The sequence below is a fragment of the Diadema antillarum genome, unplaced genomic scaffold (genome assembly GCF_040938485.1).
Source record: "Diadema antillarum isolate AM-2024a unplaced genomic scaffold, OU_Dant_1.0 seq00000696_RagTag, whole genome shotgun sequence".
Lineage (NCBI taxonomy): Eukaryota > Metazoa > Echinodermata > Echinoidea > Diadematoida > Diadematidae > Diadema > Diadema antillarum.
In genome coordinates this window covers 32033-59982 of record NW_027271601.1, presented here as the reverse complement: position 1 = coordinate 59982, position 27950 = coordinate 32033, and the positions used below count along the sequence as shown (strand labels likewise).

General features: G+C 37.5%; 1 protein-coding gene across 1 annotated transcript; it reads right to left on the bottom strand.

The window, feature by feature from the left end:
- Window positions 1–2056: 2056 nt before the first annotated feature.
- Window positions 2057–26536, bottom strand: LOC139737540 (cholesterol 24-hydroxylase-like). Its single transcript, XM_071648211.1, has 13 exons — window positions 26192–26536; window positions 24282–24362; window positions 23494–23575; window positions 21685–21845; window positions 20578–20716; window positions 20157–20270; window positions 19791–20025; window positions 19575–19647; window positions 18655–18739; window positions 14571–14681; window positions 14019–14113; window positions 4888–4960; window positions 2057–4229 (listed from the first exon to the last, which is right to left on the bottom strand). The coding sequence occupies exons 1-13, from the start codon at window positions 26350–26352 to the stop codon at window positions 4089–4091; spliced, it is 1551 nt and encodes a 516-aa protein (XP_071504312.1). The 5' UTR covers window positions 26353–26536; the 3' UTR covers window positions 2057–4088.
- Window positions 26537–27950: the final 1414 nt, after the last annotated feature.

Sequence of the window (27950 nt, the reverse complement as noted above, 5' to 3'; positions counted from 1 at the left end):
TCCTAGGTTATTACAAGCTCGCCATAAATTGATATGAAAAAAAAGTTTCTTGTTCACTTTTAATTCATGCTGAATTTGAAATTGAGAGAAAATTTGTGCAGAGTTCAATGCGATACTTGAGACGCATTAGAAAGTTGAAAAAAAAAAAGAATCCCCTCTGAGACTGTATATATTTGGTTGCAACTGATACTATTCTAACATGTGAAAAGAGGTGACCTTTAAGATTACATACAAGTTGCTCACTAAGTCTTAATGTATGATTTGGATGAAACCCCTACAATCCTACATTATTCATGTGAATTTGCTTTATTCCTTCTAGTCAGCATGAACCTGTTGTAGAATTGCAGTTTGATAAAGGGTAAATGATGCATGCGATGACTTGGATGTATCGCCTTTTATTTGCTTTCTTATTCCAAGGACGTCCACCTTACAGGTAAATATATTGACACACCTCACGTCATGAACTCTCTTTTTTTTTGTGGTCAAATCAAAGAGTGAATAAAGATCTTATTTGTGAGTCTAAGTCGTGCTTCCTATTCAGGTGTATTCTTTTCACGCGTGTTTCTATACAGGATGTTGGCTTCTTGAACTGGTACAAAATTGGAAACGGGACAATGAATCTACTGTTCTCATTCCGAGTGAATAGCCGTGTGCACCGAGTATCTATCAATTCCCAGTTCACTGTCTTTGTCACCGTGGACGAAGCTGGTCAAATCTACGTGTTAAAGGAAGGGAAACAGCTATGAGAGTCAGCTGAACAAATCCTGTAACTCCAACACGGATTGCTGAATATTTTGGGCAATACAAGAATGGTTTGTGACGTGACAGGTATCACTGGCTCACTCAGCAGGTGGACGATACAGTGTACCTCATTTATAATAATTTGGTTACTGGAAGAAGGAGAGGCACCTGACCGTGTACATGATTCCGAATCCTTATAAGAAAGAAAAAGAAACAAACTCCAGATCGGTAAGAAAATCCTTCCTGGGAAGATCACTGTACGTTATGTCGTTGTATGACAATTAGATTACTGCATATATGTCAGCATGCCTTTTAAGCAGTGTATTGGCTCTGATTATATCACGGATACTACAGATATAAATGTTCATTTCAAAAATGGGTCTTCAATGATTAATTTTGTTCCCTCTTCCATAAGGTCCTGCACACAAAATAAGCCTAGTAAAATGACTCGTTCTAAGCAGTAGTCACGAGTCATGACCTTTTCAACTCATCATTATACCGTGTATGATCCACAAAATGCTCCGCCTCAAGTGAAATATACGAGGTATACGTATAACATGCGCTATACTTTCGCACTCATAATGAGGTGAAAAAATCATCTCAAAATGACTCTCCAGGAAAGTGCGAAATTGCTTCGTTAAGAATACTTGAAAGTAAATACCAGTCTTTATAGACGTTAACCTACGATGGTCTCTTTTCGATCAGTTTAACTCTAATGGCCTACATGATGTAAAGTTTTATATCCCATGAATCGAACACGTATCTTTCCTTCTCCTTATTTTAAGAAAAAAAGAATAAGTGAGAGGTTGTTGTTTTGTTTTAATCAGAGTTTTATCACGTAGAAATATTTTGCCGCCAAAGTTTAGGTTGACGTCTGTGATCGTCTATATCCTGACAAATTGCCAGTTTTCCTGGCAAAGCAACGGGAAGTCATGAATTGAGACACTTAAGGGCAAGTCCAAGCTATTTTGCACCAGTAACGCGTGGGACATCACAAGAAGATTTAGCCCTATATTGCACTGTTAAGATTGAAACTTCATATGTTGGGTTGCTTTTGATAGCTAGTAGGTATCTTCATTCAAAACAATAGAAATAATGAGAATCACGCGTTCAGTATTTGATTTATGCAAATTTATTCTCAAGTAACGCGTGGGACCACAAAAATTGTCCTTTTTTTCTTCTTTTACTTTTATCTCAATTATTGTGAAAATACTTGGTATACTATAAAATCATTACAAACATCTTTTTCTACAACAATTACTGTACCTGAAACAAAACATTTCAGAAAAAAATCATGAAACTGTTTTCTCTCAAGGTCAATTATAGAAAGATAGGTATAGTAACGCGTGGGACAAGTAACGCGTGGGACATTTTTGTCACTATGAATATTGTGATGTGAATTGCACATTTGCTCAGAGAAACTTTAATATGGGGTACTAATTATCTAAATAGATGTATTTCTAATAAATTCTTGCAAATTCAAATGATTTAGACCCACCGGAACAATAGATTATAATAAAAAATATGAAATGCCTGTGTTATCCTTTATTTTTTGACATTTGACTTTGAATGTGACCTTGAAATAGCATGTAATGATCTTTTGTGAATTATTTATCCAAAGTGGAACTTTTCACCAAATTTCAAGTCAGAATTCAGAAAATTACAAAAAATCCCTCAATAATGTACACATTTCCCATAGAAGACTAAGATTTAGTATACTTCCATTGACTTGTACACAAATCGTCCCACGCGTTACTAAAATGTCCCACACGTTACTAAATTTAATTGAAAATTGCAAGTATGAGATTTATCAGACTAACTTTTTATCTCTTGGATATGATTGGGTCCATTGTGAATTTGGTCTTTTGAAAGTTTCAGGTCAATTAAATCATTAACTATTATGCAAATGAGAAATAATGACCTAAAAAAGTAACGCGTGGGACATGCTAATTTTGGCCCATCCCTCATTTGCATATTTAATCAGTTGAGAAACTGAAAATCACAGTCATGATAACTTGTTAGTCAGACTTAAGGTCACCATACTTGTTTTCATAAAAACTTGTAAAAATTGAAAGATATATTTTAAAATGCAGAATTTTTGAATGTCCCACGCGTTACTCTGAATTTTAATTTATGCAGATTAATTAATTTATTGCTGGTTATGCGGAAGGATTTTTACTTTTTTTTGTTGAAATTCATGTATTTTAACTTCTTAGCTTTAAAATGATACCAAGTTTATGTAGATTGAGTCATTTTGAATTTTCAGTCTTGTGTGATCAAATAACTTGGACTTGCCCTTTAATAGAGATGGCGACGAGTATACTTATAACATCTTTCTTTGAATATTGTTACTAGTGTTTACACGTCTTTAGTGTACTGATATGTAGATATTCTAAACTCAACAAAGGGTTAACGTATGTACAAGCCATAAGAAACAATACCACAACCATGACAACGTACTGTTTATGGTGATGGCAGAGGATAAAAGAGATGTGACATTTGCTGATTTATTATGATAATGGCGATATTGGTGAAGCAGCATAGTAACTTCAGATGCAGAAAAAGAGAACAATTACAGCTAGCATGGTTTGTTTGGATAACCTTTCTTATATCATGGCACAGCACATTCAAGTATGTACAGTTTTTACCTCCAGAAACGAAGTTGACGAGAGATAATACCTGTATACCTCGACCATTCAACCATTATATTTTTTTCTTATGTTGTTTTGCCATGTTATTGTAATTGTAATGATAAAAATATATATAGATTATACACGAAATTCATATATTCACGTCTTTAGATACACAAGTTCATTGTAGCATCATATGGAAAAGTGACAAAATAGCATTTTGTAATGTTTTGATCCTTGTTAAACACAGTTTACGTTGTGACTGTCATATAAGCTGACTCAATCATAACTATCCAGCTATAGGAAGCATTCTGTAAGTTCAATGGAATATCCAGCAATAGGAAGCATTCTGTAAATGCAATGCGATAGTAATTACAATGTAGAATTTCATTTAAATATAGCTGCAAGGAAACTAACACTATCCGCAAATCCTGCGTCTCATTGTGCTACTTGTGGTAAAATGTTCAACAACAATAGAATCACTTATTACTCAGTCATCTCGGTATGCCTGGCTGAATTGAATGGAAATAATATAAACAGTAGTATTTCCTATTTGCATGTATAACAACTGATAGTTGACTAACGTGTCGCACATAACGGAATTGCTAACGTGTACACTCTTCCCACATTTGGTAGTTTCAAAGAAAGAAACTACAGACAAATATATCATTTTACAACAGACCTACTCACCCTTGAAGTAAAATGTAATCATATGTATTAGGGCCTGATAGTGACGTAGTTCTTACACTTGTCTAAAGGCTTGGAGGTGAGTTGGTCTATTATGGTAGTCCTCTGCCCCTGCTCCAGGCGGAACTCAAACCTCTGAAGCAGTTTACTAAGTAGAACGCGTGCTTCTATCTGTTAAAGAAAGTTCAAAAATCGTAAGAGGGTTAACGAAAAACGAAGAAGACCTCAGATAGGTTTCAGATCTTTCTGTGATAGCTAGTGATCATACCACCATACTCTCTAAAATGACGATAGGACTTAGCTGGAGCTTCCTCAATGTATGTGATGTCTAGTTTCTATATCCTGTCAGAACTCGAGCGATCAGGATTGTTCATAGCTGTTCAACCCTTGGTTGTGTGAAGAAGATATGACCTGTGACCTGCATGATGTTCCTTGCCAATTTCTCTCCATTATACAAGTACAGTGATTATAAACTGAGCTTTCGATCGATATGCTTTGTACGCAATATCGTAACTTGTTAGTATATACGAAAAGAGAACAATAGGACTGTTTTCACGGCAATTTTAATTATGAGATATCAAGTGGCACTTTATCGATCTGCAAGATGCGAAGAAAAATCACGGCACATGTAGTTGCATTGCCGTAGATTTTTTGAGCATATAGTAGAATGTATTGTATCGAATGATATGATATAAATCTGTCAAAAGCCTGCAATTAACATTATCTAATCTTGAACTGTTTTTGAGCGTCTATGAGAAGAATGCCGCTGATATGGACAGCAGTAGACATTAACGTGAATCGACTGGACCAATCCAATGAGATAACTCACTAGAGCAAACTGCTGACCGATGCAAGAACGCTGACCCAGAGAAAATGGGAAGTACGCGTACATACGCTGTCGCCTGTACAGAAAAATAACAAATAAATGGAAGACCTGTTAACATGTCAGCTTTGTGCGCAGATAGGTCTATAGGGGAATGTAAGATTGAGAACAATAATTGATGGTTTTGTCCTTTCTTTATAAAGGTTTGTAACTCAGTCAAATGGTTATGACTGTGTGTAACGGCTTGCGTTCAGGGCATGTGTCTCCCGAGTGGTTACATTTCGGTCTGGTTTAGGAAGATAAAGAAAAGAAGTATCTTCATGGTATTTTATTGTAGAGGGATGTCAGTCTAGTATAAATCATTGACATGCGACACTATAGTGACATATAAAAACCTTTCACAGCTGAGACAGACTATATTTTCCTTTTGCTAGCCCAAGGTGTGGACACTACCAGGTTCGTGTAATATGCAATGCAGCTTAGGATATTGTCCATTCCTTGCTGGAAAGAACAGTGTGAAATCTCATCACACTGTTTAATTCGAACGTTTCAACATTTTGAACACAATTGTGAAACGTCAATTCACAATGTTAAACAGGAAATTACCATGAACTCTCTGTGAAAAACGACACCATCAGTGTGACATCATCTTCATCGAGCGTTTCACATAGCCGACTTAATATGTGAATACATTCTGAACATACTGTGGGACGCTGGGCATGTGTGTGTGTGTGTGTGTGTGTGTGTGTGTTATTATTATTTTTTTACTTCATCTGAGTCTTAACAAGGAAAGACGTACGTGAATGTTCATATTCTTGAAGATGTACTATGCATTGTTAGATTACATTGAGTAAAATACGAGGAAGCATTCGTATTTTCAGACTGATATTTCAACTGGTAAGGACGAAAACGAAAATTTTCCTGACGTGGTAGTCTCTATCTTTTACTTCCAATTTCTGTCAAGCACCAAGGGTTTATGTTTGTTTGAATGTAGCAAAAGATATATGAATGTGTAAAAAACACACAAATAAACAAACAAACATGCATATGTACAGTATGTCCGAGTGACATTACTGAATCATCAATTACTTGCCATTTTGAACACATTTAAGAAATGTGAGGGTAGTATAGCGATCCGATGTTGTCTTTATGTCTTAGAATGTATGAATCATTATATAATGTTCAAGTTCATCTGATGACTTGACCAAGAAAGGTATATTCTTTGTTGTTTACGTTGAAGTTCTCAAAAGCAATTAATTCCAACCATTCTGCTGTCCTGTCTGGGAGTAACATTAAATGATTTCGTTGTTCTCTCGCAGTTTGCGAATATAATCGCACTTTATCTAGCAATCTTGACAGTCAGTAGAATGTTAGCGGGAGGAGGCTAACTAAAGGCAATATGATTGATTTCCAGTGTGTAATGGCAGTGAATATAATTATGCAGTGTATTTCCTTACATATATTTTGGGACCGCGACTGCAATGCAAAACGAATAATATACAGTGTTTGTAATGCGTGTCTGACCCGTGTTATCCACTGCTTTAATGTCAGAGTGGCTAGTTTTATGTTTTTTGAATAAATATTCGTGGTCCTGCACCGCGGCTTATGTCGAGCCCTAAATGTATATATTATATGTGTACATATAATATACATATATAAAGTCTGTGTGTGTGTGTGTGTGTGTGTGTAAGATATGAAATGGTGGATGGTGAATGAGGGTTCTGCAGTAATAATAACCTAACCGGTATACCCAATGAAGACTAGCTTGAAAGGGTAAACCAGACCAAGGAGCCCCAGGATATTGACCACAAGATCGAAGGTGCAATGACCCATTAACAATATCCAACCTGACTCAACATTTCTTGCCCAAAATGCACAAGCAAAATTACCTTGGTAGACCACTCATCTCAGTTTGTGCAAGATCCACCGTTGAAATCTCACAGTTCCGAGAGCCATCGCAGACCCAAATGCAAAATTTCATAACAACGAATCCTAGGGCGTAAATCGTAATGGATTACTTCACCCAAAACCCTCCAACCTAAGATTATAGAGCGCTATCATCTTTGCCTCCAACTGCATGGAAACAACGTTGATCTTTACAATCCCAAAAGAAATCATCCGACATGCTCGCGGAAACAGCCATCGTGTACTACAAAGGAGGTAGGGCCTACCTCCTTGTATACTACCTATACCCCTAAATGTTCTCACAACGCCCAAATAATGTAGTATCGACCTTAATAAACCTAAATGTAACAGCAGGAGACAACTCTGAGAATAACATAATTTACCCTTTATAAATGTAATATAGATCATCAATGTAGCAAATCTTAACCCTGAAAGTTATATGCAGGATAAAAATATAGAACATCAGTAGGCAATTTATCATATTTAGCATTGTTTCTACATTCAAGGGAGGTCTGGTTCACGGTAAATGTAGTACATGTATCAACTCTGGTAATATCGATCATTATATATGTTAAATGTGGGAATAAAAGGTAGACTTACTAAATTTCGCTGCGATATTTTATTTAGGGTAAACTATATTTCATTTTATATTAGTATATTCTGATAATGCATTGAGCGTTGTAATCAAATCAACGGGTGACTATGTCACCCCTAATGTATAACAACAACACACCCAAACGTGCAGTTATGAACATTTGAGTCCAGCAGGTAAACAACACAATTCGGATATTGTGTATTCTCCACGTTACTTTTTGCCGATTTCTTAGTCACTAATATTAGAATATTGCACAGGCTGTCAGTTCCTCCTAAATATGTAAGCAGAATACTAATGTACTGTAAATATGCCTTCCACGCCGCAGGGGCGTCACCAGCTTTTTTTTTCAAGGACGGGGCGTTTTGACATTTAATGTAACGAGTTTTTTGGACACTACATTTGGAATTTCGGAAGATCTCAATCCCCAGACTTTTTTAGTGTTTTTTAAGGAAAACCAAGCGGGGAAAGGGAACCGGCGTAGGTACGATTTCCTTCTTTTTTTTTTTGGGGGGGGGGGAGCTGCTAGTATGCGAGGGAGCGACGCGACCGAGCCCGAGCAAGCAGAGCGAGGAAGAGGGGGGGGGGGGGGGGGGGTGTGGGAGGGGGTGTGCCCCCTCCCACGGTGAGAACTTTTTGCATTGTGATGTTGTAAATGGTGCAATTTGGTGCATATTTTTGCTTATTTTATCGACTTGAAACAGTCCCACTTGTTTAAGGTAGAGGTATATTTTGATGTTATTATTGAACAATTTGCCTATAAAATAGTATCACCCAAATAAACTTCCTGTTTTTAATATTTACACTGAATATCATGAACGCGACCAAGCAAGAGCGAGCGGAGTGAGCGAGAGGGGAGGGTGTGTCCCCTCCCACGGAGAGAACTTTTTGCATTTTGATGTTGTAAATGGTGCAGATGCATGTTTTTGCTTGTTTTATCGACTTGAAACAGTCCCACTCATGTAAGGCATATAGCAGTATATTTTGATATAGATTATTGAACAATTTACATATGAAATAGTATCATCCAAATAAACTTCCTGTTTTAATATTTAGGGCCTACGCTGAATATCATGAACGCGACCAAGCAAGAGCGAGCGGAGTGAGCTAGGGGGAAAGTGTGGGAGGGGTGTCCCCCTCCCGTGTTGAGAACTTTTTGCATTTTGACGTTGTAAATGGTGCAATTTGATGCATGTTTTTGCTTCTTTTTAATTATTGACTTGAAACAGTCCCACTTGTTTAAGGTAGCAGTATATTTTGATGTAACCTGTTATTGAACAATGTGCCAATTATGATATCATTTAAATAAGCTTCTTGTATTAATTCTTACACTGATGACATGAACGCGACCGAGCCCGAGTAAGGGGAGCGAGCGAGGGGGGGGGGGGGGGTTGGTGGAGGGGGTTGTCCTCCTTCCCACGGTGAGAACTCTTTGCGTTTTGATGTTGCAAATGGTGCAGTTTGATGCGTGTATTTGCTTGATTTATCGACTTGAAACAGTCCCACTTGTTTAAGGTAGCATTACATTTTGATGTAGATCATTATTGAACAATTTGCCTAAAAAATGTATGATTTAAATAAACTTATTGTATTAATTCTTACAATGAATGTTATGAACGCTGTCTGTTAAGCAATCAAGCAGAAAAAGCATGCACACGAGGGTGTACATAAGGGGCATTTCTCCTCCCACACGCAGGTGATACATGTTGTATTGTATGTTGATGAAAGTTATTATTCATCCAGTTGATGTAGATTTGAGACGAATTATCAGCGAAACGTTGCCAAAAACGTAAGTTAAATTCCAGTTCTTCGATTCATAATTCGTCTGAAATGTTGTATTGTATTTTCAGACATGAAATTCAGCGATCTTGTGGAAACTTTTGGTACAGTACTTGAATTTTTTTCCAGCCCCCTCCCAAGAATAATAATTTAAACATATAGATTTTTTTTTTTCATTGAAGTGTTAATGGCTCTTATTCCGAGTGTGCATCATCTCTGTGTATGTACAAAGTACGGTGAGGTAGAACTTAGGGGAGGATGTGGGAAGGGGATACTCACTCCCGCTCTACGGAGCTTTTGAGTTTTTAGAATTGAAATAAAGCGATCTGAAGTACACTTTTTGTGGAAAATTCGAAATTGTCATTCCCCACAGTGTACTAAGTATATAGAAGGGACATGGCAATGGAAGGGTGGCAAGATACCTCTCCCATATCGGATTATATTTTTTCCGCCTTCCAAATCCCCAATCAAAATCTTGGGGGGGGGGGGGGAGGCACTGCCCCATCGCCCCCCCCCCCCCCCCCCTTGGCTAGCCAGCGTGAAAGGGTTAATTTAAAGGCGAACTTTTTTTAAAGTAAAGTGACAGACTTAATCGATGAAACATTTGTAAATCTGTCAGTCTATAGGTGTATTAAGGCTATGGAAAATAGACTGAACGGGGGAGGGTGTGGGAATGGGTATCCCCCTCCCACACGAGAGAGACTTTGCTTTTTTAGAACTGAAATTCAGTAACCTGCCACCTGGTGCACATTTTGGATGAAATAATTGGACAGATTTCTAACAAAAAAGAAAGAAAATCGTTTCATCTCTGGAATTATAATTATGTTGGCTGAGACAAATGGTGCGCTTGCCCCTCCAATATTAGAAGGCAACTTTTTTTTCTGTCAAAAAGCAAGAAAATCTTCTCATTTCGGGAGTTATGAGGGCAAAATTATAATACGCTTGCCCCTCCAATGTTTTTATGGGGGCAACTTTTTTTCTGTCAAAAAAGCAAGAAAATCTTCTCGTCTCGGGAACTATGGGAGGGGTGGGCAAAATGATTTACTTGCCCTCCTTTTTTTTAAATGAGGCTAAGGCTTGCACTTGGGCCCGCATTATCAATATGGATTGGTCAAAAGTAACGTGCTGTACATAGACCCTACATATTTGTAAGTAGCACGTATACGCACATGCAAACGTGTACGTGCTCCGTACCGTACGGATGTGCAGTTATACGGTCGATAAATACGGTCGATAAAATACTAGTAAACACTGTAGAATACTAGTACTGTAGATACGTGTATGTATAAAATCAGTGCTGCCAGAGGCCAGGGTGCGCATTGTTTTTGCCCACGAATTTAAAATAAAAAAAAATAAAAAAATAAAAAACAAGAATAATTATTTAGCGTCCGGCGTTGAAGTCGCTTGAAGTGGTGATTTTTATTTATTTATTTATTTTTTTTAAGAGTCTGAAGGGGGTGCGTTCGCACCCAACGCACCCCCCCCCCCCCCCTGGTGACGCCCATGTATGGCGTCGTGCATATTACGTGTCATTTTACATTAAATGAAGTCAAGCTCAAAATTGTATGTATGTGACTGTCATATACCTACCCATCACCCATCACCTACCCATCACCTTTGTTTCTGAAAGGAGTCATATTCTTTGTTTGTTAGTGTAGCCCAAAGAAATGAAGGTTCATCAAAAGGACCGAAAGCGTGGTAAAAAAATGCGTGTTGGAATCTTGATATAAGCATTACTTCACAAGTACTTGCATAGATATGAGTACAATGTACCTGGTTTTTATCTGACGAGAATATGCTTAGGCTTCTTTATAAGAATGGCTTGTGGCATTTTTTTTCATCTGTATGTAAAGAAGGGCATTCTATTTAATTGTGCCTCTCGAAATAACAAATTGATAGTTGAAAATGTAGTAGGGCCTTCCCTGTAACTCTTACTCATTAGTATGATTTCTAGTGTGATTGTCAATAGGTACCGAGAAATGGGGAGAAAGTATATCAACGTATCAAGGGATATGTTCATTGGTATCATGCAGTTAACAATTCTAATGCTTTGTAAGATGTATTAAAATGAGTGAGGAAGGATACAAATGAAATTCATATTGCATTATGCACATGTCCCAAATGATATTGCAGTACATGTACTAGACATGCTAGATGAGGCAAGATAATGGTATGATAGAGATTTCAAAGAATATAAGAAGGTAAGACTGTCTTATGTTTGTTGCATCAAGTGCATTTGATGTTTTACAAGATAAAACGCATTTCTTACACCTCTTACCCTGTTTTGTATTACAATGATACAGATGTTACCCGCATATGGCTGCATACTCTCACACACTACAGTGCGTAATCTTCAAGCATAAAGCTGCACTTAACGGAGGAAGAAGAAGAAAAACTTCAGATTTACCTTCCGCGAACCGTTGATTCACTTCATGTGCCACCGCTCAGTTTGTTCATGTGTCATTGATATCAGTACCAAATACATCGCACAATAAAGTATATATACAGCTGGAAACTTGCCAAACATTGATGTACATGATAAAAGACAATAGAACGCCTTTATTTAATATTATAGACTGACTAAGAGAAGAATAATCATGTACACGGAATATGTACTGCATACGATTATGACGCTCATTCCAACGTCATTCCAGAGTAACCCATCTAATACCGTAATATCTTTATTTTTAAAGAGAATGTCATAACTAACGCAATCAAATGTTTCAGCGAGATCTAAAAAAAAAAAAAAAAAATTACCTATTTCCTATTGTCAAAAGCACCAGCAATCCGCCATAAAACTGAAGTTTCGCTATGAACATTGAATATCCCAATCTGAACCAAAATTGTTTGGAATATAACATCCTAACAGGGTATATCAAGAAAGCGTGTATAATGAGGTATTATAGGGTTTGGATTAGGGTTAAGGTTTTCAAATAACCTCGTTAAAACAAATATAACAAAAATAAACGTATCGTTAGCTGAAATGGTAATGTCCACTTTTTTTTTGTAAATAAAAGGTAATAGATCTTTAACGGATTTAAAAAAAACCCCAAGATTAACAATACTGCACAAAAATAGCAAAATTACTTAGCGAATTCATGTTCATTTATAGAAGCACGAAACTCAATTCCATCATAATTTACAGTTTTGGGAAAATTCTATTGCAAAAAGCAGTATTTAAATTGGATATATTGGTGTCATACAAAACAAGGACAATTACTATGAAGTAATATAAACCCCTCAAAAAAGTTTGGAAATCTGACTTCAGTTGTAAATTTCTCCAGTTTGTAAGCACTATACAATACATGCTTGATATCAATGGAAGGATTATTAGATTCTCTTTAAAATGATATCCTACTCATTATGATTATGCTATCAAGTAAAGGGCTGTACTCAAAAGTGTCTGATAAGGTCTGCATTGAAAAGTTGCAAAATGTTCTTTTTTGTTATGTCTTTTGTTCTCAACTGGTCAGCAAATTTCAATAGACATCTTAACTTCATGTATTCAAGTTTTCAGCGGTGCCATGCCAGGCAATTTTGATAGCTCATCAAGTTTTATGGTAGTATATACATCATGCCACGTGTAAGCAATGTTCAAAAAGCCCGCGCCATAGGGCAAATTGAAGCTGAGATGCTTCAAAAAGATGACAACGCAAGACCACATAGAGCGAGACTTGTGCGCAACTTTCTCGAGAGAGGGAAAGAGTACGGGTATCACTACAATGGATTGGCCTGCATGCAGCCCCGACCTCAACCCCATAGAACATTTTTTGGATCAACTTGGCCAGGCTGTGGTGAAAAGGGTCACAAATGCAACGACAATGGCAGGACTCCGTTAACTGGTTGACGGGTGGAACGCCATTCCTCAGCAGCGAATCACGAAGCTAATCAACAGCATAAGGACACGGTGCCAGGCCGTGGTGCAAACACTTGGGTCGTCCACCAGAGACTGAGACCCGATCATGTTCATTAACAATATAAAGACAAAGTAAACATAGACAAAATAACGACAAAATGAAGACAAAATAAAGATGAAACTGCAATAAAATCAAGACCATGCCATTTCACTTCTTTATGTCTTTGCTGTGGTTAATGTGGCGAGGTTCTGTGACATAAAATGGTTTGAGTCATGATCACTTGTGCTTGTGTGTGTGTGTGTGTGTGTGTGTTTATTTATCTGTTTGGTTGAACGCATACAAGTTTCACTCCATAAAAATGCTGATGTTACAGTTAATGAACACCAAAGAAACAATGGGGAACTCACTCATAACGAGGAAACTCCATTAGGGACGTCAAAAATTGGGCCATTTTGCAGCTTTTCAATTCTGACTTTACCTCATATTTGTATAAGCACTGCACTTCCATGTAAACACTAATCATAACAAGTATGGTATCATTTTAAAGAGATTTAAATAATCTTTGTGTGGTACTATGCAAAAACAAATTATTTCTAAGGAAAAATGAGAAATGATTGATCAAACTCAGATTTCCAAACTTTTTTTTTGAGGGGCTTATATATATATATATATATATATATATATATATATATGTGTGTGTGTGTGTGTGTGTTTGTGTGTGTGTGTGTGTGTGTGTGTGTGTGTGTATGTGTATAATTATCCAATGATATATACTCTCTTTTTCAGGAATACATAGGTACATTACTAAAGTGTACAGATGTACGGCTTGTTGTGAGATAATTCACACATCTTGTTTAGTTAGTGTTGATGGCAATCAATAGGCATATCCATTTGCTCTTGAAAAGTAATGTGAGACACAATATTTCCACTGCGATATGTGTATTTGCCGAATGTTTTAAAAGTGATCGTAATATTTTTTTTTTCCAGGGAAATTGAATACTTACATTCCTTCCTCGTCCGAAACATCAAAGCGATCAGGATTGAAAAGCAGAGGATCGTCGAAGTACTCCTCCATTCGCGACATGACACTCGTTACAACCTGTATCAAAAGCCAAACTTGAATACTCGCCTTGCACTAGATACGAATTTCGAATATACGTAATTCAGTAAGATTTGCCAATACTTAAGTAAGAGATCAAAATAGATTTCATATTTTCTCTTCTTTTACATTCATTTTCTTCTACACCTTTGTAACTTTCATTTGATAACACATGAAATGTAAATAGTAGAAGAACTGTGAAGATTTGAACAGCACTAAAATAAAACACAACTCAGGAACGTTGATTGAGAAAGGACCACCTCTGTTGTTTCTTTTATGTTTGCTGTGTAAATGCGTTGTTTCTTTTGCATGTTTTATGTTCATCACTGCACTTCCGCGAGAATAGAGATAACTATACTTCCATTTAAAAAAAAAATCTCGAAGAAATTATTACAGTCAACGAAAGGTGTTTCTGGAGCTGTATAACAACGACAACAAATAGAGATGACAGACTTACTGAGACCACGCTGCCGGTAGGAATGGTGAAATGTTTGTATTGAATTGGATGAGCAGTTCTACGAGTGGTACCTCCAACAGGTGGGTATAGTCGAAGTGTCTCCTTGAGAACCTGAATGTTTGCATTGTAAGTATATACCTTGATATTATGATCTGCTGCAGGAATCCACAAAGAATAATCATATCTATTTCTACAATATATATCAATGTCCCAAAAAATGATGTTTAGTAGCAAAACTATCTCTTTAAAATTTATGTTTTCATTTCTGCGAGTAAGTTATATTTGCACTGGAGACAATAACACATCAGTCAGTAAGAATGCACATAATATTATCATGCAAAATGTAAAACTTTACATTTTAGTATAAAAGGTCCGATTTATCAGCAATTACAGAACATCAAAGAGAACAGTAGAAATCCAGAGTGACAAAAACGTTTCTTGTGCAAGCTTCCGTTTTGATAGTAACATTAAGACGTGATATAAAGCAAAACCATTATTTCTTTTTAACAAGTTTAGGAAAAGCGATATGACTCTCAGCGTTATACAATTCGTCCAAAGTTCCATCCCAGTTTTGCTGAAAGGGTGCGTTGGGCGTGAGCCGGCTTTAAATATAATTATCACGTTAATAGCAGCAACAATGATAATTACTGATTTCCCTGCCAATTTCGTAAAATTATCATTCTTTTTCTTTTTTCCCCATTTAAATTCGCATGCTTGAAGCCGTTATGTGGAGTGACTTTGGTCAAGTGATTGAACGCTAAGTGCTCTTAAAATTGTTTTTAGGCACCCAAATCAATGGTCAGAATGTTCAAATTCAGATGTAAGCATTCCATGTCATGTTTTGGCATGAATTAACTTTGCGGATTCAACTAACAGTGCGACGGGCTTGGTAAGTACATAAGAGCACTTTCAGTTTTGTTCTTGCGCTATCACGTTTCACAACTGAGCATTCAATTTCCTACAGAAAAAATCAAGTAAGCGTTATTTTTTCCATTTATCTTCGAATTTGAGTTTTGAGTTTATGGGGTCATCCCACGAGACCGACACCCACGAGTCATACGGTCCACGAGACCGACAAAAAAAAATAGGTCCATGAGTCATACAGCCCATGAGTTATACGGCTCACGAGTCATACAGCCCATGAGTTCGACACTAGGCACAAAAGGCTCACGAGACCCGACACTAAGCAAAGAATATCCACGAGACCGACACTACACAATTAAGGCTCACGAGACCGACAGTACGCAAAAGAGGCTCACGAGACCGACACTAGGCAAATAAAGCCCACGAGACCGACACTAGGCACAGAAGGCTCACGAGACCGACACTATAATAAGCAAAGAAAGCCCACGAGACCGACACTAGGCAAAGAAGGCTCACGAGACCGACAGGATGAACAGCGCCATCTACATGTCAATTACCTGTACAGGGTGTTCCATGAAGGGGAAAATGACATACTGGGGGTGCAATTTCGTTACGCTGTCGAGCGAGAGATTGTAACTAACTAATAACAGCACCATCTACATATCAACGACATTGAATATGTATTTCTACACGTGTGGCTTTTAAGGGCAGTTCTGTCATGCTATGGGGAGCGACATTGTTACCACTTTTTTTTAATAAGATTGTCCTCTTCATGGGACCCCCCCCCCCAAAAAAAAAAAAAAAAAAAAAAAGTATGAAAAATATGATAGAGGACAAGAACGATGAATGGTTTAATTTTAGATGACATCGTGCGATATTTACTGTAATTGGCTTTCCTAATTTCTAATTAGACGGTGGACAGGATCTATTCTTTTTTTGTCGCCCTTTTCTTTCTCGCTTCACTAGTTAAGTCGGCCTTATAGATATCCCATGTGCCTGCTTATACCCTCCTGATTAGGGTTTAATTTGTAATTTTCTCTTTAACTATAATGTTTGAAATTCAACGGATGAAAACGTTTTTTATCGCAGCGATTCACCTCGATTTCAGTGTCTTGTGTTTATAAAATTATTCTTCTCAAAACGGTACATTTTTCATAAAATAGACAAGTTGTTTTCATGGACGCATCTTTTTTTTCCGAATTCTTGACGATGCCTTAATTGACGATTACATTATTTTTCTGTGAATTTATATCATTTCAACGCCTTTGCATATGACTACCCCCCCCCCAAAAAAAAAAACCAAACATGTAAAGCAGCTGTGCACTGCAACATTGACCATTTTGTGAATTACTTTCTTTTAGCTAACTTCATTTCATACCTGGGTATTTTTCTAGTTGGTCGATCTGAATGTCCACATCATTTTGTTATTTTTGTTTTCTGGTATACTGGTATACTGGTATGGGCTTTCCAGATAGGGAATCGAGGGTGTTTTTCGCATTTTCGAAAGTAATGTTGAAACATCTCGTGCACTTTTACTGAATTTTGTTTATTTTTTCACAAACACGCACATACACAAACACAATTAAAGATCTTGAACCTTTCAGGGGATGAGGGAGGTCAATTGACGAGGTAATACCCTAGCAACGCTCCTTTTCCATCTCTTATACCTTCTTTATGCCATTATCTGGATACCCTGTACAATTAATTGGTCTATAGGTGGCGCTGTTCAGCCTGTCGGTCTCGTGGGCCTTCTTTGCCTAGTGTCGGTCTCGTGAGCCTCTTTTGCCCAGTGTCGGTTTCGTGAGCCTCTTTTGCCTAGTGTCGGACTCGTGAGCCTTTTAAGCGTAGTGTCGGTCTCATGGGCTTTCTTTGCTTAAGTGTCGATCTCGTGAGCCTTTTGTGCGTAGTGTCGAACTCATGGGCCGTACAACTCTTGGGCTTATTTTACTTGATGTCGAACTCATGGGCTTTATTTACTCAGTGTCGAACTCGTGGGCTGTATAACTAGTGGGCTGTATGACTTGTGAGCTGTATGACTCGTGGGCTGTATGACTTGTGAGCTGTATGACTTGTGGGCTGTATGACTCGTGGGTGTCGGTCTCGTGACGTGCACCCGATTTTATCATCATGGTCGTCATTTTTACCTGAACATTTTTCCTTTGCCCAACATTAAGTATGTACACGTCAATACAAATCCCTCTTAGAATCATGATCATAACATATTTTCCTTTTATATTTCAATTTCCATCTTTGTCCCCAAGTTTTTTTAAATGACGATCATCATATTGTTTGTACATTTTTCTTTCTACATCTTCATTTTCATTATGACCGTGACACTGTTTTCGTGATCCTCAGTTTACATTTTTTTTTATCATGTGTATTGCACATATAGACGTTGTTAGCATTCAATTAAAAATACAGTACTTTAAGTAATGTATGTATATATATATATATAAATGTATACATATACATATATATATATATATATATATATATATATATATATAATTAAATGACACCATAAAGACTCAATTTGAATGCTCCTATTGTAAACTTGTTGCCTGTAAGAGAATATGAATATTCGGAATGAGCTGGCGACAGGACACGTGGAGTCGAAATTGAATAACATCTGTTATGTCACTAGTCGTCTTTATAATGATCTGGAAAACATTGTCTACCATAAAGTTTGACATTTCCTCGAAAAAGAGGCCTTATACTAAAAAAAAGAAAAGAAGTAATAGGTCAGCTATGCAATGAATTATTTCGTGTGAACTAAGGCGAAAAGGTATTCTTGAAAGCCGGCACGCTCTCAACGTACTCCTTTGATAAAATTATCACATATGAAATGAATCCATCAAAATTGCATTTTTCTAGCATAATGAAAGAGCAATCGACCTACCTAGCTCTTTGGTTAAAAAAATGGGGATCGTATCATCCTGTACAGATGTCAATAACTAGTTGAAAGAATACCTAGGCCTATATACTTCAAAGAAATTAGATTTTTGTCGAATTCCCTTTCTTAACATAGTTGTTCTGCACTGACATCAAGAACTGTTGCAGTTTGGTCACCCAGCGATGGCGGCACCAAGGCATTTACAATGATTCATAACTTATGAACGGACAGTCTGATTCTTCTTAATCTCCACTGATGTACTGTATTAATATTGTTGCATTCACTCAATACACATGTAGATTTTGGGAAACTTCCATTTTAACCTACCTTCATCATGTACTCTAATTTAGCCAAATCATCGTATTCTACCGTAGGTTTCTGACCAAGCACCTCATCAACCTCAGCACGCAGCCTGCATGAGCGATGAAAAAGTAGATTAAAGGTAAAACACGGATTCCATATATTATCACAGCGGTAATTCACAAATTTCTTATGCATCTATTATGTGCACAATTTGGAGAGAAAATCAACAGTTCTGCAGTCATACGAGAACTATTTTTTTTTTTTTTTGGGGGGGGGGCTTTAAAAACATCAGAATATTTTTGCCTATACAAGAGAAGGTGCATATCATATTCAGGTATATGAGCAGTTTTTGATAATTAATACTTTTATATATCTATTATCATAATGCAATATATTTATCGATTTTGACCTCTGCAACACATAGCTTATTTCTCTGTCTCTAGTCATGTTAGAAACATTAATTGCTCTTTGTTTTGAATCTCAAACCAAACTTAACTCTGTATTGAATTAGTATACAAATAACATCTGTAGGACTGACATAGTTGCGCACTGACTTATATTCTGGTGACTTTAGATTTTTTTTTTATTTTTTTTTTAGTATCATGCAAACTCTTCTTTATTCTTTTCCTTGCTTGTAAAGAATCTACAAACTCCATAACTTGCAACTATTTAAGTTCTCAAATAATTCCAGAATAAAATGTAAACGCACTAACAACACCACTTTCTTTTTCATATACATTACATTTATTCTTGTTCATATAATTTGGCAAATGATATGTGAAAGTATCTGTTCAATCCCTCTGACTTTGATCACATACCGAATGCATTTCTTATTTTTGATTCAATTCAGAAACAGTTATTATAGTGTAATTGGTTTGAGACTTTGATCTGGAATTATTTTCAAAGTTATTGTGTAAACAATTACGTTGTACAATAATTCTTACTTCTTAGCAACATTTGGATGCCTCCCAAGTTGCTGTATGGTGAATGCAAGAAGATTACTAGTGGTCTCTTGACCTAAAATGTGAATGGAAGAGACAAACATGTGGACATAAAACTGCATCAATGTGAAGAGTAAAACCATTTGTTATAAACTATTAACTTAGAGAATTTTCAAATTCAGACCAATTCTGCGGTGAATAAAGAGGTTCGATACGCACCAGCAATGAAGAGAGTAACAAATTCATCCAGCATATTGTCCATTCTGAAGTCTTCGTTTATCGTCAGGTCATTAGAAGCTTCTAGGATCATAGTGAGCATGTCTATGGGTACGTGATCTCCCTGCTTGCGGGCACGAATGCGTTCCTGTATGCACTTAAGTCCCGTATTTCGCACCAGGTTGATACAGGATGTGACATCCCGGCGAAGTTTACGTGCCTTGCTCCTCATGTCATACTAGAACATAAATGAAAACAAGCGAATCAAGGGAGGTACGAACTAGGGCACCAATAATCATAAACAAATCGAATCGATCTACATAATCTTATTAGATGATCAATCTGCTCTAAAATTTATGTCGTACTTACTTGTGTGAAGGGAGTATCAAACAAGTGTTGCATGCCATGGAGCATGGTGGTAATGGCTGAAGGAAATGGACAATCTGGATCAGTTATCGCATTCGTGTTGAGGCTGAAGCCAACCTGTGTGGGAGAGTGCACATTGATTTGTATCTTTGCTATATGAATTTGTAGTTCATATCGCTCTTCCACCATTCAAACAATTGGCCAACACAAGCCTACAAACGTAACTTCTAAAATGATGCTTAATGCATTGTGTAATATATCGTCTGTTGAGAATGAATTACATACTGTGATATATCAAGAGACAACAGAACTGAACATTATGTAACAATGATAAATCAACATGATAAAAGAGAAACGTTTAGCAAACATGCAAAAGTTATGAACGAACGTCTTTCTAAACGATTTTGCCTAATGTCTACTTTACCTTGGCGATGACATCGAGAGTTATGTTGCTGAGATCGTCCAGCATAGCGATTTCTGTCTTACCGTCTGCTTTCACCATCAATTTTTGACACAGCATCTCGGCACCCTCGTTGAATTGCTCCATCATTCCGATCAGATACCTGGCGGAAAGAAGATATTGGGTCAAGTTAGACTGAACTAAATAAACCTAAACACCATGAGAATGTTTCCATGGAATTTTGAATGAAGCATAATTATGCCTTTGCTCGCAAATTAGCTTATTTATATTGTCCAATGCCTCTATAGCCGTATTTTTTAATAAATACGCGCACCCGACCTCTAAATGAAGTCAATATGTGCTGATATTTTAGACTGCAAGTTTATACTGCTTTTATATTTTCGCCAATTTGCCATTCTCTCTTTTTTTTTGGTTGAAACAATAACTCATAGAGAATTTACATCTCTGTTTAAAATGGTCATCCCTCTACCCACTACCATAGATCCCTGCTACATACAATGTCAACCCACACCTTTGCAAGCCATACTTCCATTGTCAGGTCAATCCCTCTCCGCAAGGTTGTCCTCCTTAGTTTAGCCTACATCCTTATGTTAAAACATCTCTTCTCCTTCAAGCCAAGCCTCCGCATCAATTAACAAAATGAAGCTGATCTTAAACTGATTCTCCTCTGTGAGTATAAAGTAATAGCTGCATCGTAAGGTTATTCTAGCTCCTCCGTCAATTCATTCCTCCTAGAACTAATCATGTCCACCCTCCATTGTATGATAATCTCTCCTCCACCAAGTCATCCCTGCTAAAATCATATCTCCTAAATCATCTCTCCCTCGTTAAGTCATCCAACCCCTGTCAGGTAATCACTCCCTATCACGTCATCCCTCCTGCGTCAGGCATGATCTGGTGGATGCGTCACGTGCTGATATAGAGCAAATCTTCTTGATTTTCACTTATGTTTAGGTTATAATCATGTGCTAATCCATGCATATTAATCGCAGTGTTAAAAGTAGAACAAAATACCAACCAACCCAAGAATAAATCAATGAATGAAATGAATATATATATATATATATATATATATATATATATCTGCTAAATGTCTCTCCTTTTACTTACTTGCGCCTGAATGCCGGATTTAAAATTGCTCGTCTGTGAAACCACTTTTCATGCTCAGTTTCAGACACCAGTCCGTGTCCCAAGAAGCGTGTTCCATACAAAGTCTGAAAAGACTTGTATATTTCAAACGGCTTTGTATGATGGCTGTTGAGAAGAAGCTCCTGTCGGAAGCAGTAAAGACAAATACCCTCAGAATTTAAAAACGCATTTGGGTTTGAAACGTCAAATGGAGATGATCAAATGCAACAACGATGGCATAACAGCCATCTTGAAGGGTAAGATTCCTTGAATTCAAATATATCGCTATTACAAACAATTAAGTTGTTTCATCGCGCTTTATTATGCCAAGCAATCATGTCATATCGCACCCAACATCATAGTTGACACGAGGTTTACATTTGCCTGCCGTTTGCTCATCTGAAGCAAATGTTACATAAATTTCTGTCTGAATGTATCTATACTCTCAGGGGAGAGCGACCCTCTATGCTATTGTAAAATTCATCTTTGTTGTTTGTAAGCAGACATGTATCTGTGTCAAAATAATCTTACTTCGTTCTGCTAATTTAACTATATGGCGAATTAGGCCACTGGAGGGCCATCAAACACCAACAACAATAATAACAACAATGCAGCTATCACATTAAGAAGATGCAATATGGTTATATTAAATGGGTTAGTCAAATACCGGTTAGTGATTGGCTAAACAGAGTCACGTGATGGAGGTACATTCGTTATGTTCGCCCATGGGCGAACATTCTTGGTAATGTTCTCCCATGGGAGAACATTTTCACGTAACAAATGACAGAAGGCTTAGGACCGGCCACCCACGCGCGCACAGTGACTTTGGCTCTGCCCGAGCGAGCGATCGAGTGCGTTGCTGTGCTCTGCATGCATGCTGGTGGTTGCAAAGATCGTACACTGTAACTACAGCTCAGTACGTCGCTGTGTAGCGCACTGCGTAGTAACAACGTCTGGTCGGGCTACGCTAGCTACCCGTCTTCTTCTTCTTCCAAGTTAGTGCATCCCTCTTGCAGAGTATTGTCGCACTTGAGTACAAAAAGGGTAGTGCCGTCACAGAAACACGCATGTGGAGGTGCAGAAATTAACATGAAACTAACTAACGTGCAAGTAAAAACCAATATTCTGATGGACTATCGTAAATTGATGGAAGTGAGGCAGCTCTTGAAGGCTTCAACAGAAGGAGCCGTTACTGCTGCAGCTGGTAGGCTACGCGTAAGTACACTGAATCTCTCTACGATCTTTGATGGTTGACGTTGACGTATTTGACTAACCCATTTAATATAACAGATGATGAGTTTTGTTGTCGGGAACATGTACCAAACGTTCCACCCTCACGGTTTGAAATGCTATTTCGGGAGGCTATAAGTCCCTCGACTTCGTCTCGGGACTTATAACCTCCCTCAATAGCATTTCAAACCCTTCGGGTGGAACATTCGGTATGTTCCCTCCCCCGCTAGTCATCATCTATATAATGTTGTACAAAACGCTGCTTATTGCACTTATTAAAGTTTTCTCTTATTTCGATGAACATAATCCGATAAACATGAATGTGCATGAACTCAAATGAGTCATAAATTTATCCGTTATAAAAGAACATCATTTGACGTATTTGTATAAAACGATGAAGTGTCTTAATTTATTACACGTCATTAGCGGCATGTTTCTTTGATAATTAGACACAGAATTTAATTGCACTTGTTTTCTTTTTTTACAGTCTAAAAAGTATATTTGTGCTGTTCTGTTTCAGGAAGAGATCAACACTGGATAATGATGTTCATTCATCCATGCCTTCACAATTTCCCTCGAGCAAGCCACGATAAAGGGCATCCAGAGAAATCGCATCCAAAAGACAGGTCCATGGGTTTGAACTCTGTATTCCAAGAGAAAAGAAAAATACAGCGAGAAATTCTCCCATGGATCTGTGTGGGCAACATCAATTGTCGTAATCAGGACAACATATCGGACTTCTGTATATAGAGTCTACGGTCAGACTCTATATGATACATACAATGATAAACTCATATCAGTCGTTGTATTTCTATACAGATGTTGCACTCCTTGATAAGTTCACTTGCGACTTTGACAGTTCACAAAATCGATCATCTTGACTCCGCGTTTTCTCCATTCTCCTCAATCATACTACATTCCACAAAATCACTAAGATGATGTGTAAATTCGAGTCAAATATAAAAAAAAAAATAATGCCTGGTCATGAGCCCACATATACACCCTGATGGCAAATGTAAAATAAAATGCAATAAACTATACCTTGATCCATGTGTCAATCTTTATGTTTTCTTTTATGGAATGTTGTACTTTAGCACAATCAATGTAATCAATCCAAGAAAGTATCAAAGTATCTGTTTGCACACCTCGTATAGATCCAATGTATAGACCTATAATCTAATGAACCTAATCAATAACACAGTATACTGCAACTTCGAGTGTACACAGAGATACGCTTTACACGGAGTATTCTTTTTTATTCGTAACAAGAAAGGTTATTATCATCATTATTTTCTTTTTGCTGCGTTATGCTTTTAAACATTGATAAAGATAAAGCGAAGTCAACTCACAGCAAGTGCATGGTCTGGCAGTTACACAGTGACAACTTCCCCCTCCCTGCAACGAGCAATAGGCCATTTCCAAGTATAAAGCTGACAAGTAAAGAGAGGTAGGAGAAAGACAAACAAGAGCTTCAGTGAAGATCGTGTTGGAACGAGTAAATACCGGTAAATATATTGTACATGAGAATTAATGTACTATGTCTGCTGCTATGTTCATTGTCAACAGAATGTTTTCCTGGAATTGATTACTCCATTGTTTAAAATACCCATAAACAATAATTATTGTACGGAGAGTGTTTTTCTTGTTATGCGACCTCCTTTTGTCGTATGAAATCTCAGAAAGCGCTGGTATAGATTTGAAAATGAATGCTATTCAAACGAATTACGAATCGATCGATGCTCTCTTTCTCTCTATGCATGTGCACTAACTTTTTTTTTTCTAATCATCATCCATTCACATGATGCATAAAACTTACAAATGCGTTTCACTTATGTTTTTCTAATATCCACAATTGCCAAATATGATTGTAACTGTAAATGTCTGTGATATGGATAATGGACTTTAAAAAAAATTCAAACGCACTTCAATAAGATCGATCTGTTTAATTACATCAGAGACCCAGGTATAGGTTCATGGTTACATAGGACAGCCTCCAGATAAGCCGTAACTTGACGATGTGACCTTTTGCTATTATGGCTGTGTCTTCCGTTATAACATCAATGACAATGGCGGTGATAAAACAATTATATGCTTTGCAAAAGATATAGTCTTTTGCCTGTATTTTCGATTCGCAAATCAGACTATACAATCTTAAACTAACGCCATATTCGAGATATCATTATTACAGCCAAGTTGAATAAGACATTATGTTTGATGGAGATGGGCAAGAGTAGATTCCCTTATCTTGAATGTCCTTGGGAGAAAGTATCGTATAGCCAAATATGTTTGCAAGCAATCACATCAATCATAATGCTCCATTTACAGAGTCCATGCAGCGAGCTGGTGATGGTAAATGTTCACGCACGAACTGTAGACACCGCAGAGTATCCCGCTATAGTCATGCACTTAACCAATGCCACCGAGAAAACGAGATAATTCCTCGCTTTCTCGATCTTTTCGAGAAGGCAAGAAGGCGAGAAATGAGATCTCATCTAAATTTCCATATTCAATAGAAATTTGATTTAAATTTCCATATTCAATTTGACATTGCAGCTGGTGATATGTTTGTCACTGCGCTAGTGTTAACAGTGACACCGCATAGTGTTGATTTGATATTGCTGGAGTTAATATTAATGCCACCCGTCCAACTTCAGTAGGAGCAAGGAGCTTCGAAGCTCCTTGGTAGGAGACAATACCAACTGCTGTTACTGTGGTGTGAATGTGTCCACACCTTTTTTTTTCTTCAAAATTCTAGTACTTTATCGGAAAATTCTTGATCATCTTGTTGAAGTTCCAAATCAACACTAAGAAACTATTAAAAATTCAATTTTATATTTTGAAATGACACCCGGGGGTGTTAATCTAACACAATAAATGAGCATCAGAAATCACAACACCTCGGCCTTTTTGCAGTGTAGTTTCAGTTCGACATATCAATGCATAATAATATGATAAAAAAGAAATCAAGTGATGTCATTGTGTCCTCGGTATGATACTGTTGTCACTATGTGAAGTCTCCTTGCATGACCCCGCCATGTTTATGAATTTAAGCCCCTCGCTGCCGCTATTATGTATATTATAAGGCCTACACATTATACATTTTATTACACGCCTATGGTATTTAAAATGCATCATACGACAATACTATAGCCTAATAATGTATTGTCTTGATTTATAATGATATCATTGCGACATAGTAGGCCCTACTTAAAGCAATTCTATGGTGCAAGCTCCAAATATAGGCCTATAGATTAATTACCTCGTCCTTTTGGGACCTGGGAAGCCTCTGAACCGATATTCCGCACGAAGTACCAACGCCGAATACAGGAGAAAGGCAATTAGCAAGAGAGCCACGATCACCAAAACAGCATACGCGAGAACGGAGAGGAAAGGACTCGCACCTGTCACCAAGGCAGACATTTTGGATGAGGTACCAATACAGATTAAACGAGAATAATCTGACCTTTATTACAAAGCAAGATCGAAGGTGAATAATTTCGCCTTTTGAAGTGAAGCTAAAGGGAGTATGTCTCGATGCCTTGTCGCATTGTGCGTTTAGTTGTGTGAACGAAAGGAAGTCTCTCTGAATGACGGTGTCCATGAACGTGAGATCGTGAGGCACGCAGCGCCTGGTCAAAGTCCATTCTTGACAACCTAATCCACTTCCAGGACGTGCAGTCGATGCAGCGCTGGCGGATGAGGGTCTGCCGCCCCCCGCGGGAGGGGGGGGGGGGGAGAGGCAGAATTTTACAATTTGACAGATTTTCACCGCACGTTGCAGGTACCTATCCGTAGGATAGTAGAATCCCATTTTGCCCGAAGGGGCAAAAAGCCAAGGGGGGGGGGGGGGGGGGGGGGGGTGGCGGGCATGGGGGTGGGACAAAGGCCTCATTTTAGTGGATTATTTTTGTTTCTCTAGAGCAAGATGTGATAGAGCTAATACAGTGGTATAAAGTGAGTAAATTTATAAATTCGTAGTTTTCAGTTGTTGTTTTTTTGCGGATGAAGGAATTCCCATAATAGTCTGGGAGGAACGGTGAGTCCCCATTCATTCAATCATTCCTGTTTTATTTTCCAAACAATATACATTGGCAACAAAATTGTCAAAAATGATGGCATATTCTTATAACTTTGTATCATCAGTAGGAATACATATTTATTTCATTGAGGACTTGATGGAAGTGAAAATTGAGGGGCTGCTTAAAACCGAACTTGTATAGTGCAGTCCCCTCACTAAATAGTGCTTACGTTACATATTACTACAATACATTAATACAAAGTTCACATAACTACAATACATGTACCGAACAAATTCACCAGTGCAAATATACACTTATCATTACATCGATGGTAATATGAGGTTTATCCATGCACACACACAAACACTTTTTGTTTTTCCTTGATATTTATTGATTTCATTCAAATTATTCATAAATCAACCCATTCTGGGTTTAACATACACAAAACGGTACAAATGCAATTCAAAACACAAACAAATCCATTTGTCAATTTTTACTGCAAATAATCTCTCTTCAACATAGATAACTCAATTATAAATTAAACCTATTGACTATTTCTTCTCGAGAAAGTTTTGACATGTACCAAACCTATATCCCTTGAATATATTGAATCATGTAACTCCTTCTCACTTATAACAAGCGCATATGAATAAAAAAACCCCCAAATACATTATACCAATCTAAACTTAGAATGAAATCGTTCATAAAAAACCCAAATCAAACTTTCCCCTCCCAACAAAAAAAAATCTACATCTATCGTAAATATCAAATACACCAACATCTTTCATCCCACTCATTACTATCCTTCTTCAAATCGAGTCCCCATCCCACCACCAAAACCTACACCATATACCCACACCCTTATTTACCAACACACCCGAACCGATACCACCTTCCCTCCTGATGAAACGACTTCCAAATGTTGATAGGTAGAACATAATGGACCGTATGCGTAAAAGCTGCATCCGTCCACACGCAAGCACCGCTCCAAATTCAAAT

What these genes read in the sequence shown, in the direction of transcription:
- LOC139737540 (XM_071648211.1), bottom strand. Translation starts at nt 26,352, where the DNA reads ATGTCTGCCTTGGTGACAGGTGCGAGTCCTTTCCTCTCCGTTCTCGCG. An exon ending in TTGATACTCCCTTCACACAA is followed by an intron (nt 20,026 to 20,156) that starts GTAAGTACGACA and finishes TTTATGTTCTAG; the next exon opens with TATGACATGAGGAGCAAGGC. An exon ending in CTACCGGCAGCGTGGTCTCA is followed by an intron (nt 14,114 to 14,570) that starts GTAAGTCTGTCA and finishes CTTTTGATACAG; the next exon opens with GTTGTAACGAGTGTCATGTC.